Consider the following 22085-nt stretch of genomic DNA (forward strand, 5'->3'; position numbering starts at 1 on the left):
AGTTATTTTGGGAAGACCGATCAGATGTTGACAGATCAGGAGGAAGGGAAAGGAAGGGTAAATGATGATGACCACAATCTCAATCTCATCTATCAGATCATCCTTTTGTCATACTGTATTTTGTCGTCAACTTGTAGTCAAACTCATGAGAGTACTACAACGAGGTGGTGAAACGTTTAGACATCTATCTCCGTCTGGGTTGACAGTACGGACGAACATATTACGGATACGATGAAGCGTGCCAAAGAATCCGACCAAACTTCGAATGACGCGGGATCGTTGCCTAAGACGTACAAACCTAAGACTCAAGCTGAAGGTGTAAAAGTCGGAAACAAAGGCAAAGGCAAAGAGGAAGTGATTAAAGTACACAGAACTCAAACATGGCATGGATATGCGTTTAGAAAGCGAAAATGGAGATTAAAGACTTTTGGGAAATATTGTCCGTTGGTATCTGCTATTTTCGCTCCTTTATCTACTTTGCTGGATATACCTGCCCTGACAGTAAGTAATCTTTCCGTTTCCAACATCATGGAGACGCCTTGCTGATCTGTGAGCCTGTAGCAACATTGGTATGCTCGTGATGGAACTCCGCAACCGGATCCGAAAGCATGTCTGGTGCTATCAGCTGTTGGTCTAGCTTTGAACATCGTCGCGAACATTTTATTGGTTATGAGATTCTCTGCAAAGTCGAAATGGTGGTGGAAGCATTCGACCAGGTGCGTGCATCCCGATCATGATGATCCAACGATCCTGTGGGCTAACGTATTTTGGGTTTATCATCCAGGTGGTCCCTTATATGCTGGCTAGGGAAGACCATCGTAGCAGTAATCAACCTGATCATTTTCGGTATTCTGACGCGTAACAGTGAAGGATGGGCATATCTAGAAGGATTCTGGTGTGCGATAATATCGATAATCGACGCTGGCATCATATCCATCACCTTGCTATTTCATTACTTCTTCGCATTCGGGTACGAACAGCAAGATCAATCTGATATTCGATCCGAAGGTCGTCGATTCATGCTATCCGTCACTGCGTTCATATCAATCCTTGCATTTCAATCTCTCGTCTTCTCCCGTATTGAACATTGGTCTTACTCTGATGGAATCTATTTTTCGACTCAAGTTGCTTTGACTATCGGATATGGCGATTTCGCGCCTACCACTTCAGCGGGCAAAATTTTAGTCTTCCCTTTCTCTGTCCTGACGATCAGCCAACTAGGTAATGAGATTGCTCAGATCATTGGGTTTATTAGTGCAAGGGCGGAAGATAAAAGAGAGAAATGGAGAAAGAAGTATGAATCTGCCATGCATCGAGAAGCGAATAAGATTAGACCAAGGGCGAATTTGACAGAGGAGATGGCCCTTATCCATCAAATCAATCAAAGAGAAGAGCTGTGAGGGTTTCTTCGCTGCAATCATTGTCAATCTGGTTTCTTTGCGCTGATGAGTATACAGTACGAGCCAGATGTACGATTTATTCTGGAGTGCGCTGTCACTTATCATTTTCTGGTTGCTAGGCGCAACCATGTTTTCACAGATCGAAGGGTGGCCTTATGGGTGGGTTAACAGTCTTCTCATGGTACTTCGTGTACAGAGATCTCACACTATGCTTTGTGTAGTGATGCCATCTACGTTGTCATGATTTTATCCTTAACAATAGGTGTGTGATTTACCATTCTCGCGAGTGTAAGTGGATAAATCAAAGCTGACATCTGTCGTCATTCGCACAGGTTTTGGCGATTTCACACCCGTTCAACCTGCTGGGAAAGTGGTATTCATCGTCTACGCTCTCATGGCTGTACCTATCGTTACTTCGTTTGCGGTTCAGACCATCACAGGTTTGGTGAGTCGACGATTGCGTCATACACGGATACGAAAATTCTAATGGATATGGCTTGTAGCTCAGTACGTACTCTGAAAGAGGTGCAGCAAGAGAAGCGTTTCTTGTCGAACAGCGTCGAAGACCTGAAGCGTTCGCTCCTCACGCCGATCTCCTTCTAAGATACCATGAATCGTATGATCGGATGAGGGGTAGAGAAGATGCAACCAATTTTACTGTAACGGGCCGAAGGAAAGATCAATCTCAGCATCTTGAACATGCCGAAGAGGAATTGAGGGATGATTGTGATCGAGCGAAAGAAATCATCGATAAAAGAGAGGAAGAAGCTAGAGATTGGGAAAGGAACAAAGTAGAACAACAAGAAAGCCCTATAACAACGGAATCGAACCATAAGAGGCAGAGGGAAGATACAGCGAAAACTCTCGTGGAGCATGAAGTAATATCCAAATCGAGCCCAAACTCGGAGCAAGACGAAACAGGCGAGCGACAGCTAGAAATTGATCTGTTGAAACAATTACTTAGGAAGATCATTCAACTTGAGGCGGAGGCTCGACAGATGTTATTGGATAGTATGGATAAGGGTGTCGCTAGGACTTTGCTGTTGGCTGATCGGAATGGTGGGTACCTCTCTCATCTTCCGTGGTGACTACGATCATGTTTAATGGACGGCACTGATCGTAGTTTACATGAATGCTCAGTACAAGCGAGAGACGTGAGAGCCCTGCGGGAAGACGATCAAGATGTATTAGCGATATGGCAAGGCGAATCTGAGCAAACCGATCGCTCGAAACAACAAGCTGATAGAGCTATCGAGAGCCGTCACAATCCTGATTCTAGTGTGACTAATAATGAAACTTCACCTGCACAGTCGAAAGGACAATTGGATATGTTGTCTCGAGTGAGAAGGTATCGAAATACCTTTGCGGAGATATTGGTCGTAGGAAGTATATTACAGAGATTGGAAGGTCAGGAGAAAGAGAGGTTCGAAAGATGGCGAGCGCAAGATGAAGATAGTCTACCAGATGAGGGACAAGAAGAAGCCGATGGCGATGGTGAGGGAGCGGCCGATATTGATAAACTTGCGGATCATAAATGGGATGGGTTGACTTTCAGGATATATAAGCGATGGGCGAGGAAGGTTAGGGAGAAGGATATACATAAGTGGGAGACTGTTTGATCCAAAAATGCGTTTCTATGGTTCTTATGTTTGTTGTAGTTTTTCTTGATGTTGTATGGTTCTCACAGGTAGTATTTGGAACATAGAATGCAGTAGTATGGTGTTCACGAAGGAATTTCAACTTGCGTCGCCGAGCCTTCAAGTCACGCTTGTGCTGCAAGACAGTCGCTTGTCTCGAAGTCTGTGAAAGAATCAAACGAAGAAGCTGTGAAAGTGCCACTCTCATCGGTAGGACATAATCATGGGCAAAATCCTTTTTCGAGCTCGCCGATTTGATGCTTCTCATACGTCGACTCATGCAGATGGTTATGGCCATGCGTGTGCATCTTCAAAATCGAGTGGGAAGCTCGCTTCAGGAGCATCAGTATGGCGTGAGCAGATGGGACAGCATGAGGAAGCTTCATTGGCTGGACCCCCATTGTAAGATGATTATCAGGCTCACCAGCCATTGTCGCGTCTGGACGTGTCTGAGCGGGGACGCGTTCGTCTGCTCATCTTACCCTCAATTTGCCATTTCCATCTCCATTTCATGTTCATGTCCTTTTTCTTATCTTCTATACTTTTCCCTCTTCAGCTATCTCTGAGTTGGCCCGATCTATCCTTCTTCCAGATACAACAGCACCATGTCATCTCCTTATCCCGGTGCATTCCCACCGTCCTCCGCTCCAGGCGGATCACCCAACTCTTCCTCTTTACCTCAATCGCGAAATATCGATCCGTTAGCTTTTGACAATGTTCGTGGATTGGGCGGATCCATACCTGGTGCTACGGGTCAAGGTGACGAGGGCTCACAGGCTGGTGAAGATAATACGGATGGTACGAGGGCAGCTCAAAGAAGAGCTCGAGGAGGCGTGGATCCTGAATCTATACCTAGAGTTAAGGATGCAACGGGTGAGAAGGTTATGGAGAGTTTTGCATTGTTCTTGGAAAAGTTAGTGTATTATGCCACTTATTGATATATATACTTAATAGAACGATCAAGATTGGTAAAGAAAGTGACTGATGCTGACAATCCACTTTTGATATAGCTTCACCGAACAGATCGCCTTCCCCGAGACACCAGCTTCGTTCAATGGTCAGAACCCCTTACCAGCTACGGCCGACGAGAGCAAATTCTACATCGAGCAAATCAAAGCTATGAAGGAGTTCGAGTTGACAACGCTCTACGTCGATTTTGGTCATTTGCTAGAACGGGAGGAAGTTTTGGCTAGAGCTATCCAGTCTCAGTATTATCGGTAAGCTGCCCAAAAACTCCCACCTCCCCAGACCTACTTACTAATTTGCTTTTACTGTCAGATTTCTTCCATACCTTCGACGAGCATTACAGACTCTTGTCCGAAAATACGAACCTACTTATCTTTACACTTCCACTTCATTCTCTTCGACCTCATCCGCATCCAGCTCATCCCTGACTACTCGAGACTTCAATATCGCATTCTACAACCTCCCACTGACCTCCGGTATACGAGATCTGCGAATGGACAGGATCGGTCAATTGATCAGTATAAGTGGTACTGTCACAAGAACCAGTGAAGTTCGACCTGAGTTAGTCAGCGGAACTTTCGTTTGCGAGCAATGTAAAGCTGTGATCAAGGATGTGGAACAACAATTCAAATACACCGAGGTGAGTCAGCTTCCGAATTGCCCATCGGCCCAAGCTGACATTTAAGTGATGATAGCCTATATTATGTCAAAATCAGACGTGTAATAATCGAACCAACTGGTTATTGAACATCGAGCAGTCTAAGTTCTCAGATTGGCAGAAAGTCAGAATCCAAGAAAATGCGAATGAGATTCCAACAGGTAGTATGCCTAGATCGTGAGTCCGCTGACTTGAGTCAACCCGGTCCATGAGATGTTAGCTGATGTCAGGATGTTCAGGCTCGATGTCATTCTTCGATCGGAAATTGTCGAACGAGCGAAAGCAGGTGATAAATGTACTTTCACCGGTACTTTCATTGTCGTTCCGGATGTATCTCAACTCGGTCTTCCCGGTGTGAACGCTCAGATGATGAGAGAGAATCAAGGTGGGCGAGGTGATGGAGGTGTCGCGAGTCAAGGTGTTACCGGTCTCAAGGCATTGGGTGTGAGGGATTTACAATATAAGACAGCTTTCTTGTCTTGTATGGTCCAAGGCGCAGATGCTAGGGTGAGTCATCTGTAGAAAGCCAGTATAGAAATCAGTCAGCTGAATGCTCAATCTGTATAGGCCGGCGCTACCGATGTCAGAGGAGATCTCGAGGAAGGTGATGAAGATCAGGAGACATTCTTGAACTCGCTTACTCAGCAAGAGATCGATGAGCTCAAGAATATGGTCAACTCTGATAATATCTACCAACGTCTGGTGCAGAGTATAGCTCCTACCGTTTATGGTAAGCTCATAGCATGCAGACCAAGTTGGAAGTCAGCTTATGATAGATGCTTAGGCCACGAAATCGTGAAGAAGGGTATCCTCCTTCAACTCATGGGAGGTGTTCACAAACAAACTCAGGAAGGTATCCATCTTAGAGGTGATATCAACGTTTGTGTGGTTGGTGATCCAAGTACCAGTAAATCCCAATTCCTGAAGTAAGCCAGATCCATCTTTATTTTCTTCTTGGGTCAATGTAGCTGACAGTCTGATAGATACGTATGCGGTTTCCTGCCTCGAGCTGTCTACACATCTGGTAAAGCATCCTCAGCAGCCGGTCTTACAGCAGCGGTCGTACGAGACGAGGAGTCAGGTGAATTCACCATCGAAGCTGGAGCGTTGATGTTAGCCGATAACGGTATCTGTGCTATTGACGAGTTCGACAAGATGGACGTGGCGGATCAAGTTGCCATTCACGAAGCGATGGAACAGCAGACCATCTCAATTGCCAAAGCGGGTATTCAAGCTACGCTCAATGCTAGAACATCAATTTTGGCTGCTGCCAATCCGATCGGAGGCAGATATAATCGAAAGATGAGTCTGAGGGCCAACGTAGCGATGTCGGCACCTATCATGTCGAGATTCGATCTGTTCTTCGTGGTCTTAGATGAATGTAATGAAAATGTGGATTTACATATTGCTCAACATATCGTCAACGTACATCGATTCAGAGATGCTGCAATTGCTCCCGAGTTTAGTACGGAAGCTCTACAAAGGTATATAAGATATGCTAGAACTTTCAGTCCTAAAGTGAGTACGAGCTGTACCCATATGCTCCACCGTGTTGGCCGCTGATGAACGTTCTGCGTTCAGCTCACCCCCGCTGCGAGCGCTGTCTTAGTGGAAAAGTACAGATCATTGAGACAGGATGAAGGTGGACCTGGGAAGAGTAATTTTAGAATTACCGTTAGACAATTGGAAAGTATGATTCGTCTTTCTGAGGCTATCGCTCGAGCGAACTGTCAAGATGAGGTGAGTAGAGTGAATACGATGCATCGCGCTGTTTCACAACTGAGCTTGTTCGGTAGATATCCCCTGCGATCGTACGAGAAGCATACTCGCTCTTACGACAATCTATCATCCACGTCGAACAGGATGACATTTCCTTTGACGATGATGATGCTGTACCTAACGGAGATGCTGATGGAGATGCTCAAATGGATGCTGCTGATGTGGCTGCTCTTGAAGCTGCTGAATCGAGCTACCAAGCACAAACTTCTTCTGCTACTGCTCAGGCCCAGGCCGAATCGAGCTTGCAAGGTCAGGTGGCAAGTAGCGGTAAGAAGAAGATGAGGATTACATGTGAGTGTGGTTTACGCTTCTGATCGACGTGCTGGTGAATGGTACTAATCGAGAGACTTTGTAGATAACCGATACATGGAAATCATGAATCTCCTTGTCCTCCATTTATCAGAGATAGAAAGGGAGAACGGTACAGGAGTAGATAAAGAAGAACTCATTCAGTGGTATCTCGAACAGAAAGAAAGCGAATTCGAAACGGAAGAAGATCTGAATTACGAGAGGGAATTGATCGGAAAGGCCTTAGTGAAATTGGCCAAAGATAATTATTTGATGGAAATTAGAGGTGATGTGAGAGATGGTCTAGTTCCTTCTTCTACTACTGGTACGGGTGGAGAGGAAAGTATGGAAGAGAGTTTGGAAGGTGAAAGTGGAAAAGTATATTACCTCGTTCGTGAGTATCAGTATTTCAGATGTCCCCTTTCCTGGCTTTTTACGGTTGAATATCAGCTGATATGATACTTGCTTTCATGATTTGCAGATCCTCAGGTCGACCTTTCGGACTTATCTTCTTCCATCCCTGCGTAATACGGGGATTCCTGAAACTGAATATCGGGTTCTGACTTGTTTTGTACTTTTATATATGTCAAGCTTTCTTCTATTTGATCAAAGTATCTAGTCAATGTAGTTCTTTCTTCTTTTCTGGTAACTGGGATCGTCTCGGATTTTTCTCATGCAATTTATATTGGTCCGTTCTTTACTCCAGCGTGAGAGCATTAGAGCAAGTTACAAAGATGGATGGACATACCATAATAACCAAACACGATCTCACTCTTGATACACCTGCATTCAAAATCTACGATGGAGAGAAGGGTTATATACCGAATGGACTGACTCTACTATGCTATGCATGTGTATCTTACAAATTCAGTGGTTTCTGCAAACGTCTAATTCACTACACTACTGCACTACTGGACTAGAACAGCCGCCTGTGCTTCCTTTCGCTGCAATTCAACTTGATCTTGCGTTCTACCAACGGCTTGACACCAGTTATTCAATTGTTCAGATAATGTGTCTAATTGATTACCTTCCAATACACGAGGTTGTACCCATGTTATATCGGCTGTACCGTCAACTTGATCGAGAGAACCTTTGATGAGGCTCAAGCTATAACAACCAAATAGGTACATTGGCATATTAGCATGAAGGACAAACGACGACTCTCGTGATAGACGTTTTCTTATCAAGACGATTTGATTTTGCCATGATGTTCTGAAAAGAAGAGAGCCGAAGACCCACCTCAAAGCTTTCATAAGTAGATGTTCGACCTCGTTGACAGGTAATCTAGTAGCTTCACCGATAGTTTGGAAACTCATCAATCTCGATGAACCGTCCCTTGGTCTAGCGAAGATAGTTTGGATCAAAGCCATCAAGCAGATCTTCTGTCTTAAGAATGATACGGAGGATTCGAGGATTGGCTATGGACGATATACATCAGAAATCAGTCAAAATCCCTTGGGGCCTTAGTAATCATGACTATCATGGAAGATGGAAAAGTATTCTGACATGAAAGAACCAAATGAAACTTCAAATTTCAGAGTAAATGTGAAGAGGAAACTCACCTCGTTACCCAGGTGATTAGCTAATGATTCGAATTTACCAATTTCACCAGCGTTGAAGGAGCTAATCAGATCTTTGATCCATTCCCATTCTGTTCCGACGAGGGTCTGGAGGATGGGGTGCTGGAGCTGCATGATCATAACATTATGAATCTTGTTAGCTCTACTCACAGCATCTGTCTGTATTGAGGATCGAAAGGGTAGATGTAGCAGATTATGACTCACCAACTCGCCGAAGTTGTAGATAGTTTCACCCAACAATGCCGCAATACATAAATCATGGGCTCTTGATTTCCTATCTTCTTCTGTCAATTCCTTTTCCGTATCTACACATGCCAAGTATAACAGAGCATTTTTGTAGTATGGTGCATAATCAGCTTTGACCTTAAAGTAATCACCTGCTACACCGTAATATCCAGCATTGACGGAGGGTTCAATCGTATCTTGTTCGTTCAATATCTTTTCACATTCATCTAAACTCTCTTTACATCCTTCCAGATTACCCAGTAATAGTTGAGCGTAGGCGATAGACGAAAGTGATAATGCATAGGCGGCAGCTGCTGGGGCGGGAGGGGCGGGTGATCCTGGATTATCCCCTGTGGCTGGGACGGGATAGGGGGAAGTTAATCGTGAGTGAACGGATTGAAGGAATTTCAAAGTGAGTTCGGGCTCTATACCAATACAAGAGATGAGGTTAGCTTTTGTCAGTGACAAGATCGGACGCCTGTATGAGCTGACCTGAATATTCCCTTCCTACCCTACGAGCAATCTCGACTAACTTCAATGCGTTGATTTTACTTTCGATGGTCGTGATGAATCTGTGAGTTGTACGATATTAGCAATAACCCTTGTTGCAGAATCGTGTGTACGACAAATGATAATCCACACTTACTTCTCAAACAGTTCGATCTGATATGGTCCAGTCCCAGGAGAAAATACGAATTCGGTCAAAAGGACAGTCAGATTGTGCCATAACCTAAATTGCGCCTAGCATCAGCTTGTGATCTTTCTTCCGAGGAGTAATCGAGGCAGCTGAGCAGTTGATACTCACTTCTTCTCATACGCCGATTTTATCTTTGTCCATAATGGCTTCAACTCTTCTGGTGCTGAGGATGTTTGATGTTCGAGGTAAGGAAGAGGGGAGGTGGAGGTGGAAGTGGATTTGGAAGTGTAAGCTGGTGCGTCGATCTCCATGGTGTCGGGTTTGCGAGCAGGTAGGACGATGAAATGGGGTTGGGAGTGATTATGAGAATTCCCTTGACCTTCCTGAGAGCGTTATGAGGTCTTTACGATGAGTTTTGCCAGTCTATGGTAGTTGTAAAGATAGATGCAGAACACAAGAAGATGTCCATCGTCATATACTTTACACACGCACGCGTCTACGGTGGGTGATAAGCGAGACTGGGTAACAAAATAAATCCACGTGTATCCCAAATACCTTGCCATGAGATTTCGAGCTTCTCCTTTGACTTGCGATAAAAAGTCCAAGATCCATTAACTATACCGCATCAGCTCACATCTTCATAACCTCAAACCTCGGCTGTCCTCCTCAGTCTTGCCATCCGACTCTCTCCCACCCCTCGCCATGCCACCTCGACCCTCAACGTCTCTGCGATCCCTCACCTCGAGCCGATTCGCCAGCACATCTTCCATCCCTTCTTCCTCTTCCACACCCATATCAGCCAGTACCAGTACGATCCCACCCCAAGATCCCAATCGTATATACACCGCCCGAAAGACATTCTTATGGAACTTCTACTCCCACTTGATCGAGAATTCCAACTTGGTATTAGTGTACGATCATTCGAATCTCACTGCAGCCGAATGGTCTAAAATTCGTCGATCAATCGCATCTATACCCCTTCCACAGAAACCTTATAATCCCCTCTCACCCCCTACAGAAGAAGGCAAACCTGAATTGATAGAGAAAGCAAGCTTGAATGTAGTCAGAACAGGTGTTTTAGCTTCTTTGTTATCGAAATCAAATTCACCTCTTATCACCTCTTCAACTTCGGGAGAAGATCAAATCTTAGTCGGTCAAAGAGCCTTGTTAAGTTGTCCTTCTCTATCTCCCACATACCTCAATAAAATCCTTACGACAATGAACAAAACCCTCAAGGGACTCAAGAGGGAAAATACACCAGATGAAAAACAACCTTCACTCAAGTTGATTTCGGGATTGTTGGAAAATAAACATATCTACAATGAAAAACAATTACAGACAGAAATCTCCAAATTACCAGAGCTGGATGTTCTTCGATCACAACTTGTTGGATTACTTCAAGCTCCACAGAGTCAATTGGTAGGAGTTTTGAATCAAGCGAGAGGTGGACAGTTGGTCAGGACGCTACAAGGGCTGGAAGAGGGTTTGAAAGGTGAAAGCGACGGTGGTAAAGATGAGAAGAGTGCTTAGGAAGGATTGTGATCGGATTGCACGGAAAGGTAGAACTGGCTAGGGAAGAAGATCGGATCAGTTGATTGGAGAAGACGACAGTTGTCTGATGAAAGAAGGTAGTAGGATGTTTTTGGCATATTATCCCACATCATGCATTCACACATACTTTTTGGTATCTTCACAGTTTCAGAGGATATGATCTGTTATGAAATATTATCATGAACAAGCGATCATCTTTTGATGTGACCCTTTTACACTGGTAATTCACAGATCATTTACGAATTGTCATTTCCGAGCACTCCCATTGCAAGCAACAGATCGGTACAGAGGTATTATCGATCTGACTCTCGTCATATCACAGAGTATCACAGTGCTTTCCAAAACATTTCGAAGTGGAACCCGTCGAAGTGGAACCCGTCGAAGTGGAACCCGAGAGATCAACAATGTTTGTTTCACCTGGGAGATAAAATATGATCATTCGAGCGTAATCAAAGGCAAAGAGCAATGCACCATGTTAGCTGTTCTGGGAATCTTCTTGCCGAGTAATTACCACTCGATGAGAAGTCAAACAGGGCAAGACACAATCCTTCTGTTTCAAAAGATGCATTTTGATTTTCCCTTGACCACATCCATTTTCTATCCCTGTCCCTATGACTATATGACCATAATCTATACGACAGCTTACATGAGAGAGAATTCTCCGAATTTTTCCTACAATCATCCAAAGCGACGAATATGATCAGTACGAGCATCACTAAGGGGGATGACTCGGACTCACTCTGTATCCTGGTACGGACCATTTACCTTTCTTGATCATAGTCTCAACGGCCTTGTTGATTTCAGGTCGGGCCTTGGCAACTTCGTCGACCTGCAAGTTGGGCAAAACAGAGACGTCAGTGGTTAGAAAATAATACAAGCGTCTTTGATTTAAACAGAGACAAAGAGTATGTAAGGATAAAGTGAGAAGAACCAAAAACCCACAGTCAAGTCCTCGAATGGTCGGGCATCTTGGATATTAGAGAGAGTAGCTTGGAGGGAAGATTGCTCGGTTTGGATCTTGTTGACGGTCTCCTTGGCAGCGGCGACCTGATTAGTATAGTATACAGTCAGTGTGATTCGTTCGTATGATCTACTGCGTTTATCCTATATTCCCTCATACCCTCATATCCTTCTTAATTCAGGTCGTACAACATGAACAATGTATGTCTTCGTGGTCACCATTTGTCTTACGATCTTTATCTCGACCGAACCTCTCTAGATCCACGACTCGTGACACATTCCGCCTCTTTATACTCAATCCAACATATGTCCTCCTCTCTTCCACCCTTGACAAGACAGATCCAAATGAAATTATCCACTCACAGCTTTACCTTCAAAGGCACCTACGACCTCATTCCACTTAGCCACATCATAATCAACAGCTTTGAAATCCTTCAATACTTTCTCAGCTAACGAGACGGCTTGTTGATCTTTCAATACGCTCTTGTAGTGAGACAAGTCGATTCGGGGTACGGTAGCTTTCAAAGCAGAGTTTTTGGATACGGCAGTCGAGTGTCTGGCTCGGAAGGATTGGAGGGAGGTGAGGGTGGTTTTGTCGAGACCTAATCCGGTGTAGATCTTTGTCCAGTCCTTTGTGATCCATCCCACCGCAAAATGAGCATACATTTAGCTAAGTTCGGATAGCATTTATAGATAGATGCGTGAGGAGGGAATGAAGAGTAGACATACGACAGCGGTAGCAGCTGATTTAGTAGCCATTTTGAGAGATTAACTATACTCAATTTCTACGTTAGTCTTCTGCTTCCTGCTAAGACGATCGAGTGTGGTGGTAGGCTTACAAGAGGGAGGAGTGGTGAGTCCAAGGTCGTTGATGATATAGGATCTATGGTATGTATGGGTGTATGTATTCGATGTTCTCAGCCAGTAGAGTGAGTAAGGGGCTGCAGGAGCATCACCATACAAAGAACGGCCGATCCGAATAATCCCGCATTTCCCGACAGTGTGGCACCATCTCAACCTTATTTACCACCCAAACCTATTTCAACATTTCATCCATCATCATCAACATCAACATCAGCATCCTTGAAACTTTACTTTACTGCATATCACCATCGTATCTTGGCATAGGCAGACAATACATCGATACTAGTTCAACATGGCCGAACAGAGGGAAAACTCACCTAGGATAGCAGATGACGGAGATAATGTCGATGAGGTGAGTCCTACCCCTTGCTCCTTCCCTCCACCTTGTCGACTAACATTCATCATGATCCGATCTAAGCTGACCAGAGGTTATGCCGATAGGAACTCCGATTGATGCAAGCTAGATTAGCGGAGATGGAAGAAGAGAAGAATGCTGTAAGAATGTCTTCAGCTGGAATATGCAACAGCAGAATCATCAGCTGACAATCGGCGGTCATAACAGCTCGTATCAAATAGGGGATCAGCAACACCCAATCCTTCAAATGCGAATGGACAGACGTCAGAAACGCACGAAGGTGGCAACGAAGCTAGTATGGAAGATGAGGATTCACCTGGGGCGGTAGATTCGAGGAGTGTGTATATTGGTAATGTGAGTAAGCTTACTCACCTCGAAAATCTTTAGACTGGTCTGTTCTGGGTTGTCATTCTACTGGAGAAGGGATGATGTAAGGTAGATCATCCATTCTACATCTTGGAGATTGTCGACCCGATTGGGTCATACCATCTCTATCGAATAAAACAATATAATCGAGTTCCTTTGTATCATGATGATCTAACAGATGGTCTATGGAATTGGGAAAGTCCGCGTACTGACTTTTAATAACAACTCCCTTAGGTAGATTACGGAGCGACCCCAGAAGAGATCCAAGCTCATTTCCAAGCTTGCGGAACTATAAATCGAGTGACGATATTATGCGATAAATTCACGGGTCATCCAAAAGGTTATGCTTATGTGGAATTCGCCGAACCTTCGATAGTGCAAAGTGCCATAGTGTTGAATGAGAGTATGTTCAGGGGGAGGTTGATAACTGTGAGTCGTGCTTTTTTCGATGTCAAGCCTCGCTCATGAAATGAAACATTTGGTGTCGCTTCTGAGCGGTATCACTCAATGATGTGACATTCTTGTGGTTTTGGCTTTCGCTAATTTTATTTGTTGCTATGCCTGGACATAGGTGAAAGAAAAGCGAACGAATCTACCGGGGATGAATATGACCAACCGAGGTCGAGGTAGAGGTAGGGGTGGATATAGGGGATTCAGAGGTGGTGGATTCAGAGGCGGAAGGGGAAGGTGAGTTTTTGTAACTGTCCATCCAAGATGACTTTCCTTAGCTAATCAAAATCTTAAACTATCCGTCAATAGGGGTAGAGGTAGAGGATGGTAATCTCTGCAGAAAAAAAGGATGTACACAGAACACCCGGTCGAATTGCGATAGAATAAAACGATCAAACAAGGCAACATGCAGAAGGCAGGAAGATAGTTGAAATCCGTCTTGTCATAATGCCTCATATATACTACCCTACAAATGTTATCTTTCACATATGGAATACGGAAAGACTTGTATCAATATGCATAATAATATTCAAAAGGCCAGACAGTTATGAATCCAATGCATGCCATGCCGGAGGTAATAGTTATTTGTCTGTACGACTAGTTATTTTGTTTATATTTATTCTTTGTATAGTATCATCCCCTAAATGGCATATTTTCTTTCCGCAACATTTCTCTTCAACAACATCCATCTGTATTTCGCTCCCTCTCCATTCATTCCTTCTCTAACCTCTTACACAAGACAGTCAATTCAATTATCTCCCTCCCATAGCCTGTTTCTTCTGCATCTTCCTCATCTCCCTCTTCTTCTCCAAATCCTCCAATTTTTTCAATTCCTTCTCTGACAACTTTTCCCTTTCTGCCCTCTTTTTAGCTGCCCTTCTCTCTTCGGGAGTCTCCTCGGCAGGCTTATCCTCATCTTGTTCCTTCTTATAATCAACAGCCAAATCAGCATCGACAGTTTGTCTAGTCTTGATTAATTTTCGAGAAATATCAGGTTTGAGTAATCCCCCATTGGCCGATTTCGCCAAGAGGTCAACAATGTTCAGAGAAACCTGGATCCAAGCTTTGACAGCATCGATTTGAGCAGGGGTGGTGGGTTTGTATACTGAAAGGATGACGTGTCTAGATTTGGCTTTGGATGATAAGGGGCCACGAGATGGTCGGGTAGCTGGGATATCGGAGATCTGATATGGGAGACGGAGACGAAAGTCAGTCCTTGTTGTCATAGGAGAGCAAGATTCATTTGCGCGATTTAAAGGAATTGTTTGTGAATTGTAGAACGGAATATTGAATACTCACCAATAGATACTGAAGCACACTGGCAGCATCTTTATCTTTCAATACCTCACTAATACCGATATTGGGAGTTTTCAACAATAAATCGGTGATTTCGACATGTTCAGTAAAGAGTGCATGGGTGATAGGGAGGTTTGTAGCTGAGTCGTTGAGCTTTGGGAAGGTCTAACGTTGATAAATCAATTAGCTGTTGTCTATAATTTTCAAACAGCAAGAGTCAAGATTTAAGAGTAGTCAACTCACCAAATCCCATCTTTTCTCTCTTGTTTCTCTCATGGCAGACTTATCTACCAGACCCCAAACACCCAATCCTTCGCCTTGTAAGCCCAATTCACCCCTTCCAACGGTGAAATCAAAGTTGATTTGCTCAGCTCCACTATAGGTAGGTTCGATAATTGTCTTGACGAAATGGATGACTAGACCGGCGAGATCGTGGATGGGTAACAATGATACGGTTGTATGGAGTGATAAGAGGTTTCGTCGACCACTTGCATACAAGAGGTGAAGGGCAGGTGAAGATGAGAGGAGAGGTCGGACTTGAGTGAATTGAGATGATAAGAGGGATTCAAATGGTTTGATACTGCAGCGTCCGATAATTAATTAGCTTGAACATCCTAATGACTGATAAGTACGTGGGCGGTGAATGGACTACTTGGGCGACTCGCACTCACGCTGATTTGGCTCTACCAGTGTTGATAGTCTTACCAACAAGGTAAATCAACAGGTAGAAACCTACGATACCCAACACTGCAGCTTCGAATTTGAATGCTGCAGGTCGGAAGGTGAACATCTTCCATCTGAATTCGAGACCATCGTATTCCCTCGATAAGGGGGCAGCGGGAGGTGGAGCGATGGCCCCGAGTAGTTTGACTAAACCTGACATCTTGTCTTGTCTTCTTTTCTACAAGTGGACTTGGGAGTTGGCGAGATCCAGATGAACTAGAGGCAAGAGGGATGTTCGAGATAGTCGAACTACAGCGTAGATGGATAGATGGGTGAATTAAGGGAAGTGCACCAATATCGAATGATCCGGAACCGGGAAACTTGACCGATACCATCAAAATTACCTTATTCAGATTTGGACGGAATGTGGCACACTGTCTGGCGTGATCATTTCATTTATCTGGGTGACTTTGCATCGAGAGAGAAACCGATTGAAACATCACCCATGCATGATGAGTCTATGTTATATCAGGAAGGGACGAAGGGTATGTATGCAAGGTATATTACAATGACATTGAGGAGATGCCGTCCTTCTATAAAGCAATATCAAACACCCTCACACTCCTGTCATCACTACAACTTGCCAATTGCAGTCTCCCATCCTTGTTTCTCCATGCTAGTCTGTTGACAGGTCCGACATGAGAAATACTATTGGAGGAAATTATCTCAGCACTCTTCCCACCCATTCACCGTATGATACTATAGAGTAGCAAATGGGCTGTATGTACCACTTACCTCTCGTCGAAAACGATCAATTCCTTTGACCTAATCTCGCTCTCGACCTGTTCCAAGGCGTAAATCGATACAGATCCAGTCTCCGAACCAACTGCCAACAGATATCCATTTGAATTAGGTTGAATAATCATATCCACAGAAGTAGTCGCTTCAGTGAACTTAATAGTTTCGGTACACTTCCATTCGGATTTATCTTCTTTCTTCGAAAGCCATATTTTCACCTACAGGAAAATACAATAATCCATTGAACCTCGACGCTTTGCTTTTCCCTCAGACTATAGGGATAGAGGCGGACACTTACAGTCTTATCCCTAGATGCAGTAGCAAATACCGTATTATCATTCTGTCCTTTCACAAAACAACAATCCAATATCATCCTCGCATGAGCTTTCTCCTGCTCTACAAATGGTTCATATGTCTTCTTCTCTTGATCATGTCTAAACAATCTCCATGATCTATCTCTTGAACAACTGAGTATTAGAGAATTATCATTTGAAAATTGGATTCGAGTAACAGTTAAAGAATGTCCTTTGAGGATTTGTCCGTATAATTCCCAATTTGATGTCTGGTATATACGTATACCTGAATGTTCAAGGTTTGTAGATTTAGATGAAGTCGCTATTAATTCTGATCCACTGGGAGTAGAAAAGGAAGACGAAGCAACGCATACTAATTCGTATCCGTGTCCGTAGATTTTCTCGATTTCTGGCCATAGAGTTGAAGTTGCCAGTTCTTCTTCTGTGGGTAGAGAAGTGAGTGTGTGCGAGATCGATATTATAGCTTCGTTCATTCCTTCTTTCTCGATCTTATCAGTTTGAGCGGGAGCTATATAGGTTGGAGAAAAGTAAACAGATCAGTTTGTCTGTCATACGTTTATTTGTATCGTATACCTCGAGTTCTGGGTACACGATGTATCACCTACCCTTCTGTAAAGCCCTATTCGACAACCCCAAAGGAGGTACAGTCGCGCCCTTCGGTCTCAACCCTTCTTGATCCTTGCTTCCCTCCGAAACTCCTAGCGTCCTAAGAGATTCTACGAAGCCTTCTGGTGCGTCAAATACCCTAGCTACCTTCTCATCTGCACTACTTATGAACCTCAAAGGGGAGATAAATGCAATGTCCGTCATGTCGTAGCCGTGTATCTGAGGTCGAGCAATTTCGGCCCATTGGGATTGAGAAGAGGAGGCGATGGATGTGGAGGCGTGTATACGGGATGTTTGGTCGGATCTGTACGGATAACATGTCATCAGCTGGCCAAGCCTCTCGAGGGGCAGGAGACGATACATATATGTCTGACGATGTCGTAGGAGTGAACACTCACCCAACAGATATCAGATATTCTTCCCTTGGATCCCAGCTCAAACTCTGTACATCCCCATGATGTCCGTTAATCCCACTCTTCACTTCCCATCCTCCCTCTTCGTCTTCAGATAAAGCAGTTTTTACCCATCTTTCCCAGCCTCCATTCCATCCACTTGCCAATACGCTCTTCCCATCTTTACCCCATATCGCACCGTAGAACGATAGACCCCTTCCTCCTATCGCCCCAAATCGATGTTCAGGCACCCAAATCCCATCCGTCGATGGTACCCAGATGATCAACGAGTTGTCCGAAGCTGTTGATAAGAGTAAGGGTGATGAGTGCGAGGAAGGAGGTGACCAGTGAACATTTGTCAGACCAGATTCATGCCCTACGAGTAGAGCTTCGAGGGTGATGTTGTAACGTAGTGATCTATATTGAAGTGATCAGGATACTGGCGCATATGATAGCTTATTGCCTGTGTAGAGTGTCAACTCACCTATCACCATCCTGCACAGCCAATATATGAGCCTTCGTACTAATCTGACCACTTCCTTCGCCATTCAATCTCCTTTCAAATTCATCCAACAAATCTAATCCTTCTTCTTCTCCTTTCCCATTCTCCTTCTTCTCTTCTTGTATGGCTTGTTGTTCAGGTATAGTCGAAACCCTCCATAGCCTGATAAAATTATCTTGAGATCCACTAGCCAAAAACAAATCTTCCTTAGTCTGGTCTAGGGAGGGGTAAGGAGTGAAAGATAGACATCTGATCCAATCTTCGTGTCCTTCCAATGTGAGTGATAGGATGAAATCGTTGTTTGGTGAGAGGGTGTATATCCTGATTAGACGGTCGGTAGCTCCGACTGCCAGTATTGGGGCTGGAAACAATGGAAGCACAAGTCAGCAGGTCACCGAATCACTTCTGACAGGGACTCCTGTAGCTTTTTTCGATAGCAATGGTATTGACCTACCCTTCGATCCAGGTAAATAGCTCAACTCCAAATCTAAAGGTAATCTACCCTTCTCCAACTTTATGACCTGTTTCTCCTTATGATCCCCATCAAAGATCTTGATCTTACTATCTGACCCTCCCGTGATGATCCATCCATCTGGTGATACTCCTATAGCCGATATTGATGAGTTCTCGTGCGCGATCCAGTTCTTCTCGCATTTCCATTCTCCTCCTTCTTTTTCTGTTGTAGACCATATCCGAACCTCTCCATTTGTATCTCCCGATATAAATCTATTGTCTCCGGATGAAGAAGAGATGAGCTTCACCGTGGTGATTTGACCTTTATGTCCTGGTAATGTTTTCTGTATCCCATGATTCGAGGTACTTTCTGTATCCCATAGAGCTAATAGTTTACCGGCACCGAAAGCCAGTAAGCCGTTGGAGGTGCTGGCTGAGCAGGAGGACGACCGGTTGGAGCCTATTGAGATGTATGCTGGACCGGCTCTCATCGCGACTAGAACCAATGGCTCTTCTTGAATGTTGTCCTGGCACGGAATGAGGATATTATACTGCTTATGAAGGACTGTACTAACTTTACCATCCAACTTTTTCATCATCCAGTACATGACATCTCCACATAGACTGAAATATCGTATATCACGTGATACGATGGTTCTTGGCTATGTGGACTCCACGCTCTCGTTCACAATCTCTCCTGCTTACCACAACCTCCTCCCATTCACCTCCTTCCTACTCGCCTTGTACTTTCTTCGCTGTTTTCATGCATAGAGAAGAGACGAAAGGACAAAAGAATGGATCCATGTATGTAGTCAAGGAGGAAGACCAAGCGCTTAAAAGATACATACGTTGTCTCGACGACGGCCGTAAACAGGTAACAGAGGCATTTGCCACAATTGGTAATTGAGTGGATTATGATTGGGTATCAACAGTAATTCCGAATTAAATATTAGCTCACCACTCAACAACTCACCACTCGCTTATAGGTTTTACGCTTTTTGCCTCGATCCTTCATCACATCTACATCGTCTCATCTCTTTTCACCATCTCCTTCTCTTGATCCATACCTACATCTTGCCCCTCCTCTTCTTATCATCACCACAGTAAGACACATAACCAACGATGCAGGTAACCTCACTCCTTCGATACTCGGGAGTATGTCCTTTCCTAGGACACTCCACCGCGACATCGCTCCGATCGATGGCATCCACCAACGTATCATCAAACGTCTCTTCGCTCACTGCGAAAGCCATGACCTGTCCAATGATGGGTCCCAAGCTCGCTTCCATCTCTCAAGCTAGAACTTACGCTTCTGTAGCTGGTAACAAGGAAGTCGAAGAGATCCACAAGGTAAGTTGAATAACAGGCACCTACGATCATGTAGAAACACCAAAGAAAAAGACCAATGCGCTGACCTTTGCTATGTCATTTAGCAAAAGAACGTTCAATTCAACAACGCTGAAGCTGCTAAATGCCCTCACGCTCAAGCTGCAAGAGAAGCTGCTGCGAACGTTAAAGAAACTGCTCGTACTGCTGGTAGATTCGATTATCAACAGTTCTATGATGCCGAGTTGCAAAAGAAACACAAAGACAAGTGAGTATTCTGGTTCTTGTCCATACAGTTTTCATATCACTGGAGTCGATTGATGCTGACTATGCATGGCACAACAGGTCATACCGATACTTCAACAACATCAATCGACTTGCTGCTAAATTCACGATCGCGCATACTTCCAATGTCAAGGATGAAGTCAATGTTTGGTGTGCGAATGATTATTTAGGTATGAGTAAGAATCCGGTTGTACTTGGTACCATGAAGTGAGTCAGCTAGTCATCCTTATCGAGACAGAGATGAATTAGCTGACGGCGGCGATTAGACGTACTCTCGATCGATACGGTGCAGGTGCGGGTGGTACCCGTAACATCGCTGGTAACGGTGCATTACACCTTTCACTTGAAGACGAGCTTGCATCACTTCATCGAAAACAAGCTGCACTGGTATTCTCCTCATGCTACGTCGCCAACGATGCTTGTCTCGCCACCATCGGAGCCAAATTACCTGGATGTGTGATCTTTTCCGATTCGATGAACCACGCATCGATGATTCAAGGTATCCGACATTCCGGTGCCAAGAAGGTTATCTTCAAGCATAACGATATGGCCGATCTAGAAGCTAAACTTCAAGCTGTACCCAAGGAAACTCCCAAGATCATTGCTTTTGAGAGTGTTTACTCCATGTGTGGATCTGTGGCTCCCATCGAAGCCATCTGTGATCTTGCCGACAAATATGGTGCCATCACCTTCTTAGATGAAGTACATGCTGTAGGAATGTACGGTCCTAACGGTGCTGGTGTAGCTGAACATCTCGATTACGATGCTCATCTCGCTACTCGACTTTCGTCCGATCCGGTCAAGGGAAGTGTCCAGGATCGAATTGACATCATCACTGGAACTCTCGGTAAAGCCTATGGTGTAGTTGGAGGCTACATTGCTGGATCAGCCGATTTAGTTGACGTAGTCCGATCTTACGCTCCTGGTTTCATCTTCACCACCTCTTTGCCACCTGCTGTTGTTGCTGGTGCTCAAGCCTCGATCGCCTATCAACGGGAATACAAAGGTGATAGAAGATTACAACAGCTCAATACCCGAGAAGTCAAGAGACAACTGAATGGTCTTGATATTCCTGTCGTACCCAACCCTTCACACATTATTCCAGTCTTAGTTGGTGACGCGGCCTTGGCGAAAGAAGCGTCCGATATGTTACTATCCAACCATAAGATCTATGTTCAATCTATCAACTACCCCACCGTCGCTGTTGGAGAGGAAAGATTGAGAATCACTCCTACACCTGGACACTCGACTGAACAGATCACTCACCTAGTCGAATCACTCGATAACGTATTCAACAAACTTGAATTGAAGAGAATTTCAGATTGGAAGGCCATCGGAGGACGAGCCGGTGTAGGTGCACCAAACACCATCCCAGTGGAGAATGTCTGGTCAGACAGACAATTAGGTTTGGATGATGGATCTGCTCCAACCAGATTGGCCAACGGCGCCAAGGGAGTGGTAAGGGACGAAGCTGTTGAAGTTGCTCAGAAGAGATTGACCCATTTACTTGGAGCTGATGCAGGACCAGCTTTGGCTTCTATCCCTTACGTATAAGGTGGTTTAGCTCAAATTCAAGTAAATGTGTTTTTCGTTTACTTTCTTTTTAGTCGATTTCTCAGTCAGGTAGACTATGTGTATATCTGTTATCTCCTCCATACTAACTTGAACATCTTGGTTTATTTACATGTTCAATGAACGTATATGCATATCTATCTGCTTGATCTTGAGTGTTGA

General features: G+C 44.4%; 9 protein-coding genes across 9 annotated transcripts; 5 read left to right on the top strand and 4 right to left on the bottom strand.

The window, feature by feature from the left end:
• Positions 1-231: 231 nt before the first annotated feature.
• Positions 232-3019, top strand: I203_108413 (uncharacterized protein; the record flags this gene model as incomplete). Its single annotated transcript, XM_019148585.1, has 8 exons — positions 232-501; positions 562-716; positions 785-1396; positions 1458-1559; positions 1622-1662; positions 1733-1845; positions 1904-2459; positions 2541-3019. 8 exons carry the CDS (start codon positions 232-234, stop codon positions 3017-3019), a joined length of 2328 nt encoding a protein of 775 aa, XP_019002168.1.
• A 623-nt stretch (positions 3020-3642) lies between these two features.
• Positions 3643-7256, top strand: I203_108414 (uncharacterized protein; the record flags this gene model as incomplete). The annotated part of the gene is made up of 12 exons (XM_019148586.1): positions 3643-3950; positions 4048-4254; positions 4316-4643; positions 4699-4838; positions 4901-5168; positions 5229-5391; positions 5446-5587; positions 5645-6179; positions 6243-6401; positions 6458-6731; positions 6796-7122; positions 7210-7256. 12 exons carry the CDS (start codon positions 3643-3645, stop codon positions 7254-7256), a joined length of 2898 nt encoding a protein of 965 aa, XP_019002169.1.
• Positions 7257-7636: 380 nt separating this feature from the next.
• I203_108415 (uncharacterized protein) lies at positions 7637-9481 on the bottom strand (the record flags this gene model as incomplete). The annotated part of the gene is made up of 7 exons (XM_019148587.1): positions 7637-7835; positions 7968-8146; positions 8291-8416; positions 8513-8958; positions 9026-9105; positions 9180-9263; positions 9339-9481. 7 exons carry the CDS (start codon positions 9479-9481, stop codon positions 7637-7639), a joined length of 1257 nt encoding a protein of 418 aa, XP_019002170.1.
• Positions 9482-9872: 391 nt separating this feature from the next.
• Positions 9873-10700, top strand: I203_108416 (mitochondrial 54S ribosomal protein uL10m; the record flags this gene model as incomplete). Its single annotated transcript, XM_019148588.1, has 1 exon — positions 9873-10700. One exon carries the CDS (start codon positions 9873-9875, stop codon positions 10698-10700), a length of 828 nt encoding a protein of 275 aa, XP_019002171.1.
• A 663-nt stretch (positions 10701-11363) lies between these two features.
• On the bottom strand, positions 11364-12440 carry I203_108417 (uncharacterized protein; the record flags this gene model as incomplete). Its single annotated transcript, XM_019148589.1, has 5 exons — positions 11364-11393; positions 11461-11550; positions 11664-11768; positions 12045-12311; positions 12411-12440. The coding sequence occupies 5 exons, from the start codon at positions 12438-12440 to the stop codon at positions 11364-11366; spliced, it is 522 nt and encodes a 173-aa protein (XP_019002172.1).
• A 397-nt stretch (positions 12441-12837) lies between these two features.
• Positions 12838-14047, top strand: I203_108418 (uncharacterized protein; the record flags this gene model as incomplete). The annotated part of the gene is made up of 6 exons (XM_019148590.1): positions 12838-12897; positions 12987-13040; positions 13108-13254; positions 13501-13695; positions 13838-13953; positions 14026-14047. The coding sequence occupies 6 exons, from the start codon at positions 12838-12840 to the stop codon at positions 14045-14047; spliced, it is 594 nt and encodes a 197-aa protein (XP_019002173.1).
• A 421-nt stretch (positions 14048-14468) lies between these two features.
• I203_108419 (uncharacterized protein) lies at positions 14469-15895 on the bottom strand (the record flags this gene model as incomplete). Its single annotated transcript, XM_019148591.1, has 4 exons — positions 14469-14900; positions 15016-15177; positions 15256-15592; positions 15684-15895. 4 exons carry the CDS (start codon positions 15893-15895, stop codon positions 14469-14471), a joined length of 1143 nt encoding a protein of 380 aa, XP_019002174.1.
• A 373-nt stretch (positions 15896-16268) lies between these two features.
• I203_108420 (uncharacterized protein) lies at positions 16269-19231 on the bottom strand (the record flags this gene model as incomplete). Its single annotated transcript, XM_019148592.1, has 7 exons — positions 16269-16383; positions 16471-16691; positions 16772-17295; positions 17393-17697; positions 17792-18202; positions 18270-18648; positions 18742-19231. 7 exons carry the CDS (start codon positions 19229-19231, stop codon positions 16269-16271), a joined length of 2445 nt encoding a protein of 814 aa, XP_019002175.1.
• A 631-nt stretch (positions 19232-19862) lies between these two features.
• I203_108421 (5-aminolevulinic acid synthase) lies at positions 19863-21905 on the top strand (the record flags this gene model as incomplete). Its single annotated transcript, XM_019148593.1, has 4 exons — positions 19863-20090; positions 20174-20334; positions 20412-20558; positions 20618-21905. The coding sequence occupies 4 exons, from the start codon at positions 19863-19865 to the stop codon at positions 21903-21905; spliced, it is 1824 nt and encodes a 607-aa protein (XP_019002176.1).
• Positions 21906-22085: the final 180 nt, after the last annotated feature.

The sequence above is a fragment of the Kwoniella mangroviensis genome, chromosome 3, assembly GCF_000507465.2.
Source record: "Kwoniella mangroviensis CBS 8507 chromosome 3, whole genome shotgun sequence".
Taxonomy (NCBI): domain Eukaryota; kingdom Fungi; phylum Basidiomycota; class Tremellomycetes; order Tremellales; family Cryptococcaceae; genus Kwoniella; species Kwoniella mangrovensis.